This window comes from Opisthocomus hoazin, chromosome Z, assembly GCF_030867145.1.
Source record: "Opisthocomus hoazin isolate bOpiHoa1 chromosome Z, bOpiHoa1.hap1, whole genome shotgun sequence".
Taxonomy (NCBI): Eukaryota; Metazoa; Chordata; class Aves; order Opisthocomiformes; family Opisthocomidae; genus Opisthocomus; species Opisthocomus hoazin.
The window spans coordinates 14,924,178-14,944,155 of NC_134454.1; the positions used below are offsets into that span (position 1 = coordinate 14,924,178).

General features: G+C 42.1%; 2 protein-coding genes across 3 annotated transcripts in view; one reads left to right on the plus strand and one right to left on the minus strand.

Moving 5' to 3' along the window:
- The window catches only part of CAMK4 (calcium/calmodulin dependent protein kinase IV), a 190,830-nt gene extending 180,234 nt beyond the window's left edge, over positions 1–10,596 (plus strand). Inside the window, exon 11 of the mRNA XM_075411737.1 lies at positions 1,037–10,596. Within this exon, the coding sequence (XP_075267852.1) occupies positions 1,037–1,201 (165 nt within the window). The 3' untranslated portion in view covers positions 1,202–10,596. The remainder of the gene's footprint in view (positions 1–1,036) is intronic.
- The window catches only part of STARD4 (StAR related lipid transfer domain containing 4), a 28,304-nt gene that overhangs the window by 1,675 nt on the left and 6,651 nt on the right, over positions 1–19,978 (minus strand). The window contains exons 5-6 of one of the 2 annotated variants that reach the window (XM_075411738.1): positions 19,605–19,719; positions 19,035–19,057 (exon numbers count right to left, since the gene is read on the minus strand). In XM_075411738.1, the coding sequence (XP_075267853.1) occupies positions 19,035–19,057; positions 19,605–19,719 (138 nt within the window). Of the gene's footprint in view, positions 1–14,784; positions 19,058–19,604; positions 19,720–19,978 lie in introns of those variants that run through there. The other variant, XM_075411739.1, reaches the window with a different exon arrangement.

Here is a 19,978-nt window from a genome sequence, read left to right on the forward strand (position 1 = left end):
TGATTTCCCAACATACAAGCCCAGCAGTAGGCTTTCTTTATGTAAAGACATGTTTTTATAGAATAACTCTAAAGGTCTCAGTCATGATTTGGTTCTTTAAAGATTGTGCTGAATTTGTTTCATAAGCATCCCCATGGCTAGTGAGAGTAAATTACATTAGAAGTATCTTTGTGCATTATAATATCATTGAGTGGCCTGTTCTGTTTATAATCTGGTGTCTGAAGTCTTCTCGCCACTAAAGTGGGTGTCTGCTTTTTCCTTTAAGAGCTCTAGACTCTACTTTCAAAATTATTGCCACTTTTATTGGGTCATGCCTTGTACTTTGACTTCATATTCTATGTTAGCTGATTCTTCTTTGTTGAGAAAGTTTATATAGTTTTGTTTTTTCATTAGCACCTTTTCTTTTCTTTTCTTTTTTTCCCATGGTTACCGCTCTAAACCATCCACACAACTTCCTGTACTCCTCATCCCTTCCTGCAGACCCACTTCTTCTGTGATGCCTAAGCAAAAAGCTAGCCAAGTCAAAAATAGTTGTCACACAGAGAGATTAGTATTTCGTTTCCTCACCTCTGTGTGTTTTTTTCAGGCAATAAAACTCTTCAAGGCAAGGGCTGAGATAACTGTCTTAAGGCATGTCGTCATTTTGTGACACCATATGTGATATGACAGCCTATGAGAGCCATGGAGTAATCGATGATAGTACTGTTATTATTATGATAGAAGATAACTTTCCTTTTGCCATCTAACTACAACACAGGAGATCTGAAGTAGTTTCTAAAAGCAGTGCAGCATGTGCAGCTGAAAAAAAATTCTGTTTGTGTTGGCCAGCTTGTAACCTTATGAAAGCAGCAATTTTAGACCTCAGTCCAGTATTTCAGGTGGCCTTCTAAATCTGCCCAGGCCCAGGTAGGTATCCAAATGTGACATTACCGTGAAGTCTAAATGCAGTTGCTTTCCCTGGAGGGACGATGCTAAGGCTGCAGTGCTGACAGACCGTGTCTTTTAAGGGGTGTTTGCTTGATCCTCTCTTTCTCAGGCTGCAGTAAAAGCTGTGGTAGCATCAACTCGCCTTGGCAGTGCCAGCAGTCACAGTGCGCACGACAGCAACAAGCCCAGCTGTAACCCGTCTCCTGTCCATGACGTCAAACCCGAAGAGAAACCCACTCAGGAAGCAGAAGCAGCTCCAGAAGAAATGTCTTAGGTCAATGTGCTTCCTTGTTTCGCTGAGACCTGTCATTTCATACACCAGCTAACTTGTCATTCAGCAAGAGAGATTCGTAAGCTTGGCCTCTCTGGTTCTGCTTTGGGGTGCCAAATGCACTGGCTGGTGATCCTACCTTCAATGCATGTGACTGCTTATGAAAATAGTAAACTGTTCCATAACGCATGTCATGGAAACAGTGTTATTTGCAGTAATACCGGCAGGTGAAAACATGGGGATGAATAACTACCTACCATAATGCGTATACTTCATACACATCTATCTAGTGTTTCTAGATGGCATTTGAAACAAAATACTATTTAATTTGGTTTTATGAATGTAGGTGTCTTCTGTATGTTGTGAGTTTCTTTGAACTGCTTCCTTCCAGATTCATAGTCTTGCAGTAGACGAAATGGAAGGAAATACTAAGCCAATGCTTTTAAAACTGATGTATGAAATAATGCTTTTTATCTGTAAAATTCAATAAGTATTTGGGGATTTATATGCAAAAAACATTCCACTACTTCTGGGAAGGAATTGAAATGTTAGTTCCACTGGGCACAAAGATGTACATTCCTCAAGCTTGTGTTGAGAATGCCTTACTCTGACTTTTCCTGTTTATATACAGTATTTTAATGACAACCAAAATTGCTCATATTTCTGCCGTTTCATTCTCTACTAAGTGTTAGCAAAACAAAATGATAGACCAAAAGAGGACTAGAGTAGATTCAGATTTTTGAAATGCCATTATATTTATTCATTAATTTCTAAACTGTGCAGCTAGAAGACATTTTTATGGGCATAAGGGAATAATCTGCAATTACACAAGTTGTAAATGCTTGAAGGAAGCTGTTCCACATTGCAGTGATTTTGCTGTGGGGAAACACTCCTATACAAGATCTGGGAGCAAGTAGTACAGTCTGGTTGCTTCCCACATAGTTTAAACTGGTGAGTAACTGGTTTCCACTTGTCAGCACGATTAGTCCAGATTTTCCTAACAAAAGACTGCTCCCGTAAAGTGATCCACCAGCACAGATCTTGCATCCACCCAGAGCTCCTGTGTCTTTGAGTTGAAAGCTGTGTGCACGGATCAGCTTGCAAAATTAGGGTCAGGCTCTTCAGCTATCTTGATTTTTTGTTGAACGTATTTGATAGGAGTTGAAAAACTAACATGCATCAGTATGTATGACCGTTTACATTTGTTTGTTCTCACTTTGACAGCACGTGAATTTCGTAATGTTATTGATATATTACAGAAATGGCAAAAAGAACCTGATGTACAGCAATGTCATTTGTGTTTGTTAAACTTTTAAATACAGGTAGCTACCTAACATGCTAATAGACTCAACATTCCTCTTTTGCTTTAATTGTTCTTATGTTAAGTTAGGCCTTGCACAACTTGCCTTGAAAATCAGCTACTGAAGAAACAAGTCATCAATAAAACATTCAGTAGCTGCATTTCCTGATGAAATTAAAGGGTAATACAATGCTATTCATATGGTAGGTTTGATAAATAAAATATAATCTAGATTAATATAAAAAGGAAGATTAAAGACACTGTCTTTACTAGGTGAGAATGCATGCTAATGAGTGTATTGTACTTGAGATTTTTTAACATTTCTTGTAACTCTTTGAACTTGTACAGAGAGGTCTGCTAATTAAGTGCGATTGAAATTTAAAGTAAGTGCATCCATCCTTTTCTGAGGTGAAAAAGGTGAGGTCAGCTGAAACAACTGGCAGGTACATGGCAGCCATGAGCAGGCCAACAAGACACTTCTGTGGATTTTCCCTTGAAAACAAGTACAGTAAGACTGATCACTTTGGTGAAGGTGATCGGTAGATCCACCTGTCTCACTTTTTACTGTCCTGCTTATCTCCTGTGAGGTGACTGCAGGACAAATGCAGCCACAGGTCTCCTGCCCTGGTTACAGTAGTGAAGCCATCCGAGTTTGGTCGGTGGGGAGGTTTGACGGGAGAGGGTGGATTTCTGTAAGGTTTCCTCCTTTGTTTGGGATCGTTGCTTCTAATCTGCAGAAGTGGAGCCGGCTGCACAGTCATTGCGCATCTATGAGTGCTTGAGCAGAAGCGCTCTCTTCATCTGAGACATGGTTTGTTGAGCTGAAAAGTAGTCCCAGATGATTCTTACAGTTATTCTTTGCTAAATTATGCCATAGCGCATCATAAATGTGAACTGATGCCATGCAACTGGAGACATCTCTGTGACAGCATGATCCGGAGGCAGCTCAGTCTTGTGCATAAAGGCTCTGGGGCTTCAGCTGGTTTTGCTTAGTTTTGTTTTCTTATGCTCAGTGTGAAACAATCAGGATGTCTGTGCTGAATGAACTACCAGTACGTGACTCAGTAGTGTGCCTGGCTTGTGCATGACAGCACTATACAGAAAGAAAAGCAGCACCTGGGTGTATGCATGTAACGGAAGAAAGGAGCTTTATGTGCATTGCTTTTGTGTGAAAAATCACATCCCAGTGGCATCTGCCATAATCCAGGCTTGGGAGTGCAACACCAGCATCTTACTGTGGCTGAAAAATACGAACACACTCAAAAACTACTGGAGGTGGGCTGGTTCCACATCTGTGGTTATAAACTAGGTAGAAAATTAGTGATGTTCTTTTCTGTTGAAATCCTAAACTTTACATTTTTAAAACGTTCAACATTTGCTAATAAGTAAAGTCCTTGAAGTAGAAAAGGCAGAACGTTGCCATCTTTTTAAAGTATTTGAACTTAGGCTGAGGATCTGATGGCTGTTGAATGGCTAGTGATGTCCTGTCTTTGTGCAACATCAGGGTTTTTTACAAGTTCAGGAAAATTTACTCCAAAATAGAACAGATTTCCTGCCATTTCAAGCATTTTTGCTTGTGATTTGGCTGATGACACAGTGGGTTGCACTGCATGAGCCCAGTGCTGGTTTGTTAGCTGAAGTTTGAGCTTTGTGTTGCGCAAGCATGCTGTAAACACGCAGACGCACCGTAAGCAGACTTCTGAATGCAAAAGAGCATCAAGGCAAAAGCTCGTGACACGGCGTGTGTCTCAGAAGGGTGCTAAGGGCTCTGTCCCTGTGAGTGAGCAGGCTGTCGGGCACGTGGAGAGGAGTGGCCAAAGCTGCCCAGCATCCCCTTTGCAAGGACTCCATGCCTCGGTGAATAGAGTGAAGTGCTCTGAAAAGCCATGTGGTAGCAGAGCAGGGTAAAAGCATCAACCAAAAAGCGTCTGGGAGGGGCTCAGGTCAGCAGGGAGTCCCAGACTGGGGAGGCTGTGGCTCGCTGGCAGCCGGGCCTCGGTGCCTCCCAAATAACGATCCTTCTCCTGCAACTCACCCTGCGAGTGAAGCGCAGGCACGGCTAGCAGCCATGGTGGGTGGGCTGAGGACACTGCATTTCCCGCAGTCCAGCAGCAGGGAGGGGGAAGAAGCTGCTAGGAGTTGTCAGTGCCCAACTTCACGGATAAATAGCAGTATCTGCTAAGCAGCAAATGCAGGAGGACTCTGGAGAATAAACACCCCTTTCCAAACAGCAATTGGCAACTTTCCGACAGCTCCCGCACACATCTGTGAGCCCTGAGTTTCACAGAGCCCTGCAGTGCAGCTCTCAGGGGTTTTTTTTAAGAGTGGTGTATGAAAGCACAGGATGGAGGACTGGCAGCAGATCCTTGCACAGTGTTGTGCATATTACCTGCTTACAGGGTGATGGACACTCCCAAATCTCAGTGCAGTGCCTTGGCCCCTGGCTTGTGCAGAGGCTGTGTGTTTCTCCTAGCGGAGAGCTCAGTTCTGTGTGGCTGAGTCTACCTTGTTCCTGCTCAGGTTAAAAGTGTGTAGCTTATGTAGACATGGTGTTCAAGTAACAATATCTTGTCATGTGGGAGAAATGCAGGAATGAAGCTGACCAAGCAAGACGCACAGTTGGACCTAGAGCACAATGGCAGGGACACAAGCAAGTCCTGAAGATACCAAAGGTAAACAAAGAGACAGTTCAGAACATCCTTAGAAGTTACTTTATGAAACAATAATAGCTCAAAGAATATCCTTTCCTCCCTTTCAGAGTAATGTCAGTTAGAATACACAACCACAACAGTGTTAATTCTGCTTTTGTATAAAGAAATTTAGCTTCCCTGATAAGCCCCTGCACAAACCACGCTGCCTGGAACAAAAACCATCAGCTGCATTGCAAAATAAGAAGAAAATAAAATTATAAGGAATAAAGAGGAGAAAAATAGGCATAAAATAATTACCTAGTCTAGTTATATCTGGAATGTAAAGATCTTACTTCCAGAACATGTATAAACTTCTACTGACAAGACTCTAGATTCTCCCACATAAGCAAAACTTTGCTTTGTGCCTGAGAGGTAAAAACTTCTGGCCAGAGTAATTCAGTGAAGATTGATGGAAGGCCAGTGCAAATATGGAGCGCATCCCTGGAATATGAATCCTCTAACTTACATAAGGATGGAATAATGTACGTGCATATAACCAAAAATCCAGCGAAAGAAAAAAAGAACCTGCACTGCATGCTCTTCTTCCCCTCCAGAGCAGACCAGAGAACATGAACACAGTCATGAACTTAGTCATTATTGGAAGGCTTTCAGGTGTGGTGGGGATAGGTATAGTACAGAAGCAGGAACAGAATGGAATAGTCAAAGTGTCCCAATTCTGAACTTACCAATAAAATTATAAATACATATTTAAATATATATGTGTACACATACACACAAATATATAAATTTATCAGAAGAGAGGCAGAGACTGCAGAACAGGCTTTTTAAGAGCCATGTCTTCATTAACAGTCGCAGTAACCTTTTAAGCCATCTTTTGTCCTTTGCCAGCATTACTCTGCTGGAACTGAATCCATAGTGTTTCACATTCTGGTATACATGGATCATCGCTGGATGAAATTCAGTGTGACGGATATCAAGGTATGAAAGATTAATAAATACAGTGGTACAAAGTTTTCCTGAGCTTTTGCTCCTTCGTACCAAGACACAGCTGGGAGAAGAATGCTGCGGTGCCCTCGTCCTTTGGCATGCTCAGGACATGGGCCAAAGCGGGGTGACAACACAAGCAGAGCGTTTTGTGAGGGGTTAGAGCTGCCCTAAACGCACCAGAGGCACTTGCCCAGCAATGCTCAATCCACAGCACGTGTGACCGAGAACTGACAGTTTAACCCTTAACTTTTTTATCAGGAAGATGCTTGCTGGCCAAGGTATATTAAACAGCATGTGTTTGCTCTTATTAAGTATCATAGAAGTCCTCTCATAGTATGAGCTACTTTCTTCTGTCCACTTGAGAAGCTGCAGCATTCCAGAGCTTTATGTGGCAATCCATGAAGAGCAAAGCTTAAAAGAAGGGGATCTTCCCTGTTTTTTCCATTTGAAACTCTGGTTTCAAGAACAAGTGTTAACATGCATTCATGGCCAAATGGCTTGTTGTTTTTCTTCCCCTTTATGCTTCATCTTTTTTCCTGGCCCTGGACGCCACGGGAGCACCGAGGAAGAGCTGTCAGCCACCAGTTGGTGGGAGAAGAGCCATCTGACGCTTGGCAGGCTTCAGCTGCATTGCCCTCACAAATCTGCTGTTGCCCTTGGGTCCGTCAGGTGGTTTCGCTCCTGCTCTTTGAGTTGCTTGTGCTCCCAAAAGATTCTGGGTTTTACTGGTCAAGTATAAATATGTTCCTCTGTGAGCCATCCTTGGTGTGATTTGTCATTGCCAGTTAGGACTCAAGGAGAGGGGTTTCTCCTTTCCCTCCCCATTTCCTAGACTTATGCTGCTTTCTGGCACCTTCTGTTTCCTTTCTCAGGAGCTTATACCTGGCTGACAGAAATAGCCCAGTGCTGTGCAACAAATGCCAGACGGAACCAGAGAAGAACTCAGCCCCTTAAGTTAGTTTCCCAGTACAAAACGAAGGCACTTCGCCTGCTGTAGATGCTTTGGCTGTACGAGTTGCTAACGCTCGGGGTGAGCGGTTCAGAGCAAAGTGACAGAAGAACAGCACCATGGCAGGTTCTGCTCCTCAGCACTAGGAAGTTGCTTCATCAATGACAGCTTCTTCATTCCATGGAGAAGATGTGGTTTAGGTCAATCCAAAGAAGAACATCAGGCTTAGGAGCTCTGAAAAATATCATGTGTTACGACCAATGAAGTTCTTAATATTATTTACTTAGTACCGGTTTATATGCTTGGTATCGTATTTTATGCAGCATTGCCACTTAAAGTGTTGGCAGAAGAAACAGTGAAATCAGTTCATAACACTCAGTCCCATTTGTTGTCTGGAACTGTAAATAATGATCTGTTTTAGAATACGAAACTGTGTGGAGCCAACCGTTGCATCTGTATAGGCACACACAGGGAAAGTCTATCAAAGCGAAAAAAGACTAATTCTTATCCCCATGTTGGGTGGATCTGGGTTGGCTCTCCTAATTAAAATTACTGTGTTGTAGACTTTTGGCAGTTATTCTAGTAACTCAAAAGCTGAGGCAAGCTATAGGGTATGATTTACAGCTGCAAAAGGCATGTGGTTTATCCTAGAGACAGTGCTCCAGTAGCCACTGGGACGTATTTATTCATCCACAGAACTATGTGCAGGGATCTACTTTGTCATATTAGCCCTCAGTATAATCTACCGTGTCCTTTTGAGCTACTCCTTCTGAAAGAAAGCTTTTTCATTAGTCTAGGAAATTTAAATTAATTGTGCACAAAGTCAACAGTTGTTCATCCATGTCTCCTTGACACTGCAGCCCCCGGGGCGGCTCTCTTCCAACCTCTGTCAAATCAATAGGATTGGACTCCACATTAGTTGTGATGAGGTAATGTTACTGTAATCCTGCCCGAGGAATTTTCTTTCTCCTGGATAAGGCAAAGGAGCTGAAAGTTTTGCAAATGCCCAGTGATCAAATTACCTGATCAAATTACCATACTTAACTAACAAGACAGGGTGTATGATGAGTAAAGTGCAAGGACCTGTGGCTGTTTAATAAGAGTTATACATCTGAGACATCACTGTTAAGCTCCATCTTACATATCTACTTGAAGTTAACCAAGATGACTAGGCCCATTTAAATCAATTGGCCTAGCCACAGCAACAAAGGCACCTGTGTGAGAATACCTTATCAGATTAAAGCACAGTTTTTACAGACATTAACCACAAAACCATCCAAATATTAGTTACAGATAGCTGTGTTGCACTGTCAGAAACTATAGCTACCATACTTGCAAGAACCTGGCTACCTAGAAAAAACAGAACCCAAGGCATGACTGTGTTACTTACAAATGCTAACTTTGCATGAACGAGCACAATGACCACCACAAATCCCCAAGTACTGCCGAACAATAAACACCCACAACAAAAACACCAGAGGATTTTGCTATGGAGCACACCAAAGAGAGCTCCTTCTTAACTTTGTCTGGACAAGGAATAAGGTGAAAAGTGGAAGTGTTTTCTTCAAGGTATCATGTTCCCTGATAGTTGTTGTTTTTCAGACATCACCATCAGCTAGGTTTACGAAAGTAGCGCAAATGTATCCAGCACCAAGCCTCCTCTACGCAGAAAAACCTCACCACTGACTCTGCTTTTCATTTGTAAGACATCAAAGCTGTTTTGTTTCTACTATTAATATGGCTTCCAGTCTCTTCCTTGGCTTACTGTGGGGCCTGGAGTAGTTTTTACTGGTGAGCAGGAGTTGGTCAAGAAACATTTCATGAAACTAAGCAAATGGACTGTATGCATATTCAGAATAAAATATCTTTGAAGCATTTTCTAACTCCTGCTGCAGCAGTGTCCTCCCTGATAAATATTGTCCCTGGGAATGACAGTGTTCCATGCGACCTTGCAGAGGGTCCCAGGCTGGTGCCACCATCAACCGGCTGCCCTCAGGATAGTGGTGGGTGCCTTGTTTGCTCTGCTCAAATCTTTACCATCTTGGCTGCAGGGAAATGGTAGCTACAAACTAAGATTTTTTACTGAAGTAATTAGAAACAAGAACAGTTAAACTACTAGCTGCTGAGAGCTAAACCCAGCTGTGTCTTCATGCTATTATGCACAACAGGAACCACTTCCTTTTTCACAACAGATGCTCATGAGAAGTCATGCTAATGCTTCTGACTAAATAGCAGAAATTTTATTTAATGTTCCATAAGGGACATTGTTTTGGGGTTTGGTTTGTTTGGGTTTTTTTCAGAATACACAGTGTTGAGAGGCCTACACTTGTGAGAAAATTAACTCTGAATTGACTAGTTGCTCAGGGAGAAGGAAAGATGGAGAGCTGTAGGGTGAACCCTAGTTGCTAAGACTAAGATAGATGGGATGGTCTTCCAGAACAGCAAGCATGGCTGATCCAGCTTGTGAGGGAGTGGGACAAGAGGGGAAGAGTCACTGAGTCTGTCTCAGCTAGGGGAAGCAGTTTGTTAGTCCCAAGGAGCTATACTGGCATTCCCTTGCAAGCCTGGGAGGCACCAAGCAGAGTCTGGCTGGCTGCTCCAGACCCACAGCAAGGAGCTCACCAGCTTAAGCTGGTTTTAACCTGAAGAAATGTGATACATTAAGGGCTTGTGTCTGGCTTGGCCTTGGTTTGGAGGCTCCTGGTGGCTCTTGGCTTTGAGGCTGGCTGAGGACCAGACCATAAGCAGGGAGTTTTGTGCTCCTGTTAATTCAAGAGGAGTATACACTGCATGGTTAGGGTATGTGCTGATGCTTCCAAGACAAACAGACAAATGGTGCTATTGACTTGTAACACAAAGTATTTTATAAGCCTGTTACAGAAGCTCGTTGATCTCAGAGCAATGGCGGCTGGACTCTTAATAATAACAATGAAAAACGTCATATCTTTACTAGACTTTCTCAAATTAGCTCTGCGTCCTGTGTATCTGACTCCTGATTTTACTGCTTAATGTGTAAGAAATCCTGTACTGTCAACACTGTTTGCTTGTACTAGCAAAGATGTAAGCAACTAAACAGAAGTTTATGAACTGCTTATTTAACTGTACACTTTTACTTCAGACTAAGCCTGTTTGTGTAGTAACTTTCCTGATACTGTGCAAATGAACCAGAGAGAAATTGGAACCAGAAAAAACTGACAGTTTTGTTGTTTCAGTGTATTGTATTTGGGACCAATGTACCTGCTTGTGTGCTTGCATGGAAATGCTGATAAGCCATGAGAATATGCTTTGATGGTGGGAAGTCTATTTTTAATAACTGGCTTGCATGACTGATCTGATGCTAAATAAACTAGTAAATCTAGAAATGTTTACATCTATTATTTGCTGACAGCTAATGCTTAGCGTAGGACAAGGAACGGTAGCCATCATTATAGGGAGATGTAATGATGGGTGTTATCTGTTTATACAGCACAGTCTTGAATGAATTCCAACTTGGCATAGCATTTCCCCTTCTCCTCTTCCCTCAAAACCTTAGTAGCTGGATAACAAACTAAATCTGTTATTAGTGGTGGAGTACAGAACTTTGTAAGGCTGTCGAGGCTGCCCCTGTACCCTGGGGAGGGCTATGTGAGACAGAGCTTGTCACACTTGTTCTTAAAGCTCTACAGCAATGAAGACACTGCCACTTCTTTGCACAACCTACCAAGCTGTTTTGCTGCTCTTATGATTGGTTACTATTTTATAAAGATCTGAGTCTTTTTGTTGCAGTTAACACTTCGTCGATCACAGTGATCTGTTTTCTGCAACCATTTCTGATGAATCCGAAGGCTATTAAAATGTTCCTTTGCTCAGCACCCTCCTTTCTCAGCAGCACAAACCAAGTCATTCCCCACAGGTCATGCACACTAGGTCTTTCACTGCTCTTCTTGCATGCATACAGATTTTCTGCCTGTAATTGACTGCACTCTGTCTTGAACTATGTAGCCAAAAGCTATGTAGTCAAAAGTTGAACAGGGTACTTGAGTTGAGGCCTTGGCAAGACAGAGGTGCTGGAAGGATTATTTTTTGTTTCTCCACTTGGTTTCCGTATCTGTCATCTAGCACCCTCAGTGGTGCTCCGTCCTGCTCAGTTTGGCATGGGTCACAACTGCCATGGGTCTGCAGAACAGCTGCTTGGCCAGCTGGCCACTGTCTTGTACTGGTGCAGTTTGTTATTCCTGCCACCTACAACTCCTTAGGCTTGCAAACTGCTTGAATGGAGAGTCCCTTCACACCCTATTATGGGAGATGATTTGTCAAAACACCTGAGGAATGTAAGAAATAAATGATGATAAGATGGGCAAGAGGTTCTGCATGGTAACAGTGCTCTGAAAAAATGTCTAATTTGGCACTTCCATGGGTGCTGTTGAATCTTTTTCCCAAGCTGAGGCAAGGCATAGGTTCTTACTACAGTTTCATGAAATCATCATCTTCCCATCTCCACAACAGGGTGGAAAAGGTCAGTGGAAAATCAAAAGGAGAGAAGGGAGCACCTACAGGATCTGGGTCTTTTGGATCTTGAGTTCTCCCTGGAGCTCAAGATTTTTGTGCTTTGGACTGAACTCTGAAAAACAGTGCAGTGCATCAAATCGTGGCATGAAAGCTCCTGTTACAGCATAGCATTACACTGGTTTTATAGCGAGCTTGAGACAAACAAGAAAATGGGATAAAGAGAGAACTGACAAATCTGTAACCTGACAGAACTACTCAGAGAGACAGGGTAGCTGGGGAGTTAAAACAAAACCACCCTGCCTCATAACTAAGATCTGCATTGCTGCTGATGCCTGGTGCAGTCTGCTTCTTTATGAAGCCCTGGGGTTTTGTTGTTCTGTCGTCCTTCTGAGCAGTTAAAATACTTTTTTCCTTCAACATGATGCACATGTGCAAGTAACCTTTTGTCTTAAATATCCAAGGATGCGGATGGTTTGGGAAATGATTCAGTATTTTTACATGCATTGTGAATTCTCTATACTTATATTTGACATTTCAAAAAAAAAAAAGTGCATGAAAGGCATCTTTCTGACTTCTTTTTTTTCTTCATTGTCATACTTCCATTTCTTCAGGCAAGAGGCGTGTAGAAGGTAGAACTTGTGACGGGTGTCAGGTTTCCTCAATTTGTACAGACTGTGAGGCACACAGGCAGCACAGAAAGACATTTTGCCTGTGCAGTGCATGTACAAAACTTAGTTCTTCAACTTGCCTGCTGTTTTGCACCAGGAAGTGTTGGTTCCTTGTGAACCCAGTAAAAAGGCAATCAGCCTCTGTAAAGTATCATGTAAAGCACTGTTTATTAGAATTAACACACTAAAGAAAGAGAGGCTAGTGCAGACAATTTTGCACCCCTTCAAATGCTGGGAACGCTGAGTTGTAAGGCATCACACAGGCCTCCAGCACAGCACGCTGTGCAAACCCTGCCCATGCAAGGGTTACCTTGTTTTTTATTATTTGAGCTATTACAGGATTTTCTTAAAATGGCACATCATTCCATTCATCAAACTACTTAACCGTTCCTACCATCAAGCGGGAAAGATGTCCATGTGAGAACATCCTGCTGCACTGTCGGACGCGGGGAAGGCCAGGCAGGGTGCGATGGCCAGCGCCGCGCGGCAGCTGCCTGCGGGCTCCCCTGCGCTCGTTAGCTGGGCCAGTTCGTCCCACACAGCACAGCCCTGACCCAGCGCAGCTTAACTGCTGCATGGGTCGCTAACTCGTGGTCTTCTGGTGAAGATTGCTGCACCTGCTGGCCTTGGGAAATTCCCGTGTCTCAACCCTAATGGGCTGTGTTTCTGTACAGACGTTCATGTTTTACTTGTGTCTTTCAAATTAGCCTGACTGGTTGGGGCAGGTAGACCATGAAATTCGCAGAGATGGCTGTGCACAAAGGGGTCCACGCTTCATCCTGTGCGCGTAAGAGATACTGGTTTGTGGGAATGTTCCTCACTCTCCAGGGAACAGGTCTGCCACGATTTCTTTCCTTCTTCCTCCAAATCGTGAGGAGCTCAATATCCTGTTAGGCGTCAGGACAAGGAGGGGTCGTATGGTACCCAAATAACAAAGTACTCATGTTTGCAGCTGCTCCGATGCACCCCTTTGAGCACTGCCCTGCATCCCCCGTGAGCCTTGGAGCTCAAATCACTAACACCAATGCACTAGCCGTAATGCTGTCTGACTGGAACCCAAATTAAAGGCAGCGCTCAGATGGACACCCTGAGAAAGTCGGGGACCCTTACTTAGGGTAGTCATTTGCTGCCTCGGGTCACAGCCCTCCTGAGAGCTGGGTCTTTGCTGGCAGGCCCGGGTACAGAGCTCAGGAAAGGCGTTTGGTCAGGCATCCCAGGGCACAGCCACACGGCTCCACAGAAGGCCTGAGCCAGCTTGGCTTCTGTTACACCTTGGGCAGTAACTGATCTTCTCATATCTCCATCTATGTTCCCGTATCACAGAAACATGTTCGAGAATTATCAGGTAGTCATACTGACTTGGCTCACTGAAAGACAGATTTTAAAAGTCACTTTGGAAGAGACAGTTCTGGAAAATGTGTTGGGATTTGGGGCGCCTTAACCCAGATGTGACGTCTCTTATTGCGTGGGTCAGCTGCGAAACATGCACAGACATCTCCTGTGACACTATCCTCATCTGAGCCTGTTTTCTCCCTGCTAGTGGTTCAGTTCCTAGGAAGGTTAACCCCACAATAATCAGTCCCTACCTGTACTGTAAAACCGAGTCACCAGTACAGCTCAGTGGGGACTGGAAAAGGCATAATGTATTACAAAGTTTAAATTACGGTCTAGGACTTCTGGATATATTCTTTCCTAGAGAACATTCAATCTTCAGCATAGACTTATCATTTATCTCTCCCATTTTCATATTCTCTTTCACCAGGAAATGGGTTTAAATGCAACTGTTTTTTTTAAATAATTCTAATTAATGTTCTTAATCATTTTCCGAAGACCCCAAGTTGCCTCTGTACCTGTTTGTACCCCACTTTGCAGAGGGTGACATAATACACATTCTACGAGAGCATACTGTATCTCAGAGGTCACAGTTCCTTTTCTCAGCCACAGTAGAGGGCTGCAGCTCTTCGCTCTGAAGTAAAATCCTACACAACTCTCTTGCCTTTACGCAGGCTTCGTAAGAAAAACAAGGAAAGGTTCTATGTAAGACGCAGGCATTTTCTTCCTTTGTTTATGTATGTGCTAATTAAATACGTGTCAAAATATGTGTTGCAGCATGCTTTATAACCCTAATGTACATCTGTGTGCCTTTTGCAGGGCACTGTATGCTCCTGTGTTCTGGATTAACTTAATTTTGATGGTTAATAAACCATTTATTAAACATGCTAAAAGGTAAGTAATACTAAAACAAAATAATAAAGTTCTTCCACAGCAAACATGGTGTCACTACAAAAAAAAATATATGTATTTTTAGAATTGAAGCTTTGAGAAAATCCTATTTGTACGGTTTTAAAGAGACTTCAATTTACCAGAAACCAAGTTTCTAAGTAAATACAGGCTTTTTGGTTTCCCAGTTTAAGGAGATTAATTGATAGCGTTAGACATCGCCGAGCAGCTGAAGATGAACTACATCATCAGATGTAACTCCCCAAAAAGTAACTGAATGCTACATCCACCTGCACAAGTATTGAAAAGGCTGCATCGTTAAGTCTGTTGGAATCCATGCTTTAATTTATTCTGTAATTGCATTCAAAATATAAATACAATCTCTGAAGTGCTGAACACAGTCAGTTAAAACCACTGTTAAGATAGACTGACCTTGATTTTCTGAACATAGGCACAACTTGACTGGTTTCACTAGAATTATGGCTACTTTTACAGCAATAAATCTCCTAGGTTGACTCGCCAGCTCACACCATCAAAACAGTTCTTGTGATTTATGATTACTGGAGGAATTACACACTCTCTTCATGTTTTACAAATTCATCATGTTTCACGTTTATAAATTCACCAAATTTGACATCAGGGCTTGTGCTGTTCCCAGATTATCTATCTGAAGTACTGGTCCACCTCCCAGCAGGCTGTGGCAGAGCACCTTGGATTGCTCCCAAATCCAACGTGGCCCAATCTCTATCTACTGCATATGTAAAAGCAGCAGCACAACTACAGGCAAGGTTTAATGCTGGAGGTTTTAGATGAGGAACAGAAGCCAAACCTTAAAATTGTCTTATCTTTAGCCACCTTTCACATCCGCACACAGAGAACCTAGTTAAAGTGCCAAAGATTAGACTGTCATATTGCCTAAACCCCAGAAAAAGTTTGGTTTTTTTTTAAATACTACTCATATAAAAATAATTCTGATGTGTCTATATACATGTCATTTCCGTAGCAAAAACCGTTCTCTGCTATTCTTGGGCACCTCGTTCAGAAGTTGCTTTCAGAGAACTATATTCCAGTTTAACTGAAACACTCAAACTCAGGTACTGGCGAAACTCACAAACTTGCAGAAATTCTGCTGCTGTGAGGATGACAGAAATCTATACTACGTAATTTACTTTGCCTCCCACTACCTCCTAATAAGCAAAACATGGGCTTCTGCCCTTTGTCCTCTCAATTGCTTTCCTTTTTACTGTCTTAACTCCATCTAGATTGTCGACTAACTTAGGAGGAGAAAAATGCCGTGGTGGGAAAAGAGGTTCTGATCAGATAAGTACTTGATATTGTGGCTTTCTTGGTTCTAAATGTTCCCTGGGTAAAGAACAGCTCTGCTTCAAGATCTAACACTCCTCTCCATCCTTAGCTATATAAAAAGGAGTTTTGCTTTCAAATAAAAACAACACACTATGAAACTGGACATCTTTCTTCTAGTTCTGTATTACTCTATAGCTGAACTGCTTGGAATAATGACTGTATGGGTATCAGCTATTCATTGCTTCAGCAGCATAATCAGCATATATTGCAAATCACTACACTCCTAAATCAGAAGCATTTTTAGAAATGTGAGATTCCCTCAAATAAATCCTTAACATTTGCTATCCCCTTCTATGATTTCTCCTCATCTGAAAACGGGAGTATTGTACTACGCTTTTTTATTGAGTAAAAAAAAAAATTTAAAAATCTGCCTCCGTTCTCTTTCTCTGGTAGTCTCTACTCTGTTATCACCTGAATGTCCTGACTCATTGGCAGAACAATAGACTATGTTTGTTAAAACACACAAAGCCAGTGTAACCAGTGTTTAACGAATAAATTACGATAATGCAAAACAGAAGGCCTGCTTTGCTTTGAGAAGCTTTACTCTCATTCACAAAATCTTTCCATCTCTAGGTCTGTTACTAAACCCTCTTGACAAAAAAGAAACCTGCACAGAGAAATTTTTGTCAAAAACATCATCATACTTAAAATACCCTAGCAATTTTCTTCTATTTAAACACAAGTTCTTCTTTCTTCAGCTGCTCTGTGCTTCATCAGCCCATCTTCACTGAAAGTATAAAAAGCCATTTGACTGAACACTAAATACAGACGTACTCTAGAGGTGTTAGAGCCTTTATAATGGGTGTTTGAAACAGGGACCCCTTAATCTTTTCTGCAGTGCCTAGTGTCGCACAAACATCATCGTCTTGTGCTCCTTTTGACCCATTTCTCCAGCACTGAAGTGCCTCTGTGTAGATTTAAACTGTGCCTTTTATGGAGCAATGGAGTATTTTTCTTTATATACATCTGTATCGCAACCCCTCAATTAGTCCGTCCCAGCATTTCTAAAAAAAGAAGACATGAATATGCAGATTCACTACACATGTAGTCCATATAACTCAGAAGAATAAATAGGGTACACTTCACACAGCTTCCTCTATAATCATGTCAGCATTCATCCCACAGAGCAGTATTGGTAGAGCTTTCACACTTGCCTCTCTACCAGTACTAGAAAGGAGTGGACTCTGGCACTAAGGAAAAAGCGTGACTGCTGCTACAGATTCGTTACCATCCTTGGTGGTGAAAGATCACCTTGTGAACTTCCAGCATGGTGGGGAAAACAAGGAAGATATAAAAGATGGGAAAAGTAACAAAGGAGCTGAAAGGGAGCTGCAGAATACACAAAACCCAACAGGGAGCTGACATTTTCTGCCTAGAAAGACATCAAAGGCTGTTTGATACCTTTGTTTTTAAGTGTCTTAAACATTACTAAATGCCTAATACATGAAATATGTTGAAAGAGCCCTCATTATATTTGGTGTCACCTTTTTTCTACCTCTCTGCTTAAGCAATGAGAAAGAAAAGTCTTCACTGTTCAGAGTTCAGCTACAGTGGCCAGTGTCAAGAGAGCCAATATTGCAGGGGAACTACTTTAATCTGATTTCCCCCCCCCCCCCAAGAATTCACTGCCAGTCCTTGGACTGTATGTATACAACTCGCCTCAAAATATCAAGGCCTCCAAGATACTTCCCTAACTACTATACAGCTAAACTTGCCTCTACTAGCACTGGTAAAACATACAGATAATTACAATCTCCCCTGAGCAAATGATGCATACCAACATTAAGAGCTTAAAGCCATGTTTTAAAGAGAATTCAGGTTCCTAGCAGGACAAACAGCAATCTTCTGAAAGCCCCTGCTATGCACCTGTCAGCATCACTGTGTGGCTAAATATCCTTAAAAATTTGACCTTCCATCCTCCATCAGATTTGAGCAACTCTGCAGCCTGAGCTTTGGCCTTCAGTTGCCCACGTTTTAAGATGCTAATTTGATTTATTGCAAAGATCAGTCTAGGGGTATTACCACAGAATACTCCAGTGTGCTGTACCAGCATGCTGGCAGTCCGTGCTGTTGTGGCTACGCCAATGCCTGTAACTGAAGCAAGTTAACAGTGCTTTCTGTTGCTTTTGTAATTGCAGGATTTTCAGTTAAGGAAGATGAAAAAAAACCACACACACAATTACATGCAAATTTAAGTTAAAAATTCTTGAGAAGTGCAGAGTATCACAGAAGAGGTTTGCTACTTTGACAACTGTGTGATTAAAAGCCCGCTAAAAACTATGGAAAGACACCTGATGACTTAAATGAGCTTTGGATCAGCTGTAAGGGCATTTCTTTATCTATGCACTGAGACCGTTATATACAACAGGTAACTGAGTTACAGTTACAACACTGAAGAAATGCCAGTAATGAATACTTATTTTTGCTAACAAGAGCAAACAGCTTTCTTATGAATAGTATCATTTAACAGCGTGGCTATGTAATATCCCCATGATAAATCAAAACAATTTTTAAAAACAAAATTACAGATGCACCTGTACAAACTAAATAAATCAAAGATTTTAAGTAAATATAAAAATATATATATATTACAAAATTACATCTTCAATGAGATACTGCCTGTACAGTGACCTGCACCCGCCAAATCCTGAGCATTCCACTCTCAATACTGTCGGTGAGAGCTGAGTTCACGCTGCATTTTTCAAGCCCACACACATATCTTGTGTTTTCTACCTAGGAGCCAGTGGGTTATAGATTCAGACTACTCCTCACACAGCTGCAGAGTGCTGAGCAGGAAACAGAATCTCACACTGTGAATCAGGAATGTATGCTGAGTATAACATCAAGAATTACTTGGTGAAGTTGGTTGGATCCCTCAACATAGAGGTTCAGGTATCACTCAGGAACAATGTTACTCACCTCTTAACTCAGTAGCTAACCTACGCTAAGCTAAAAAATATAATTTGATTGCAAGAAATGCATGGGCTTTTAAGTCACCGTTTGCCTATGTTTTCAGTGCCTTTTTGAGGTCAGAGTAGAAATTGGCCAGGGTACTAGACATGGCAGTGTCTACTGCAGATTGCGGTAGCATCCCTCGCAGCTCGGTCTGAATATACCCTGTCAAAAGACTGTGGCTAGGATAGTCCTTCAGAGGGACACAGAACCAACCACAAGGGTGATTGAATCCACGGACAAAGTTGGGTCTCACCTCTCCGTAGTCTAGACTTATACCTATGAAGGAAAACAAACAGAAAAACAGAAATTAATTTGAGATAGATAAAAAATAATGGTATGGTAAATTAAAAGTGTGCAAGTTTCTGCTTGAGGAATTTAGTATAAGTGACAGACACACTTCAAGTTTCTGGGTACTTTCATGCATGAAAGTTGTCTCCTCTTCATCCAAACCCCACAACAGACAAGCAGAGCTTGATAAGAAGAAATTCTGACATTAAAAAGGCATTCCTCCCATTTAGTAGCAAATTGTTACTCCACCCAGTTTGCTGTAAGAGCTGAGTCAGAGCACTCAACTTGCCTCTACCACTCCTGACCCACAGCCTGCATAAACGAAACTTGGCACACAGGGATGGCTCATGGGTAAACCAGTAACTTGTACACTTCTTTAAACCTGTAAGATGTTAAAATGCTTTGAAATACTTGTTTGATACCACCTTATGCCTTTTTTGAATGCTTACTGCAGAACTAAAATTAATTTGAATCAAATCTTAAGGCAAGCAGCTGTTGCAAAATAAGAATTAATCAGAGGTAAGTGGTGCCTCACCACATGTTAGAAGCCCATCTTCATAGCTTGTAGTGTAAGAGAAATCAACAAACTCCCTTGGTGCTATGATGTTCCAGAGCTGGCCAGCAGTGGTGTAGCGCATCACACAGCAGTTCTTGTTGAGTGACAGAACAAGGAGGGTAAGAAAACAAAAATTCCTTAGTATAATGAATAGAGGGTAATTTATGCTTGTAGGCAGCTAGCCTCTGTCAGCTACGCTGGGCAAACAACTTATCAGTGAGGTCTGAATAGCTATGTCATTTTCAGTCTAAATGCTGGCAGTTTGTAAGGACTTGCAGTCTGCAACTGAGAGCTGCAGGGGCTGAGAATATCTGGCACCTTTAAACCACACTGACTAAAACTAGAGAACTGTC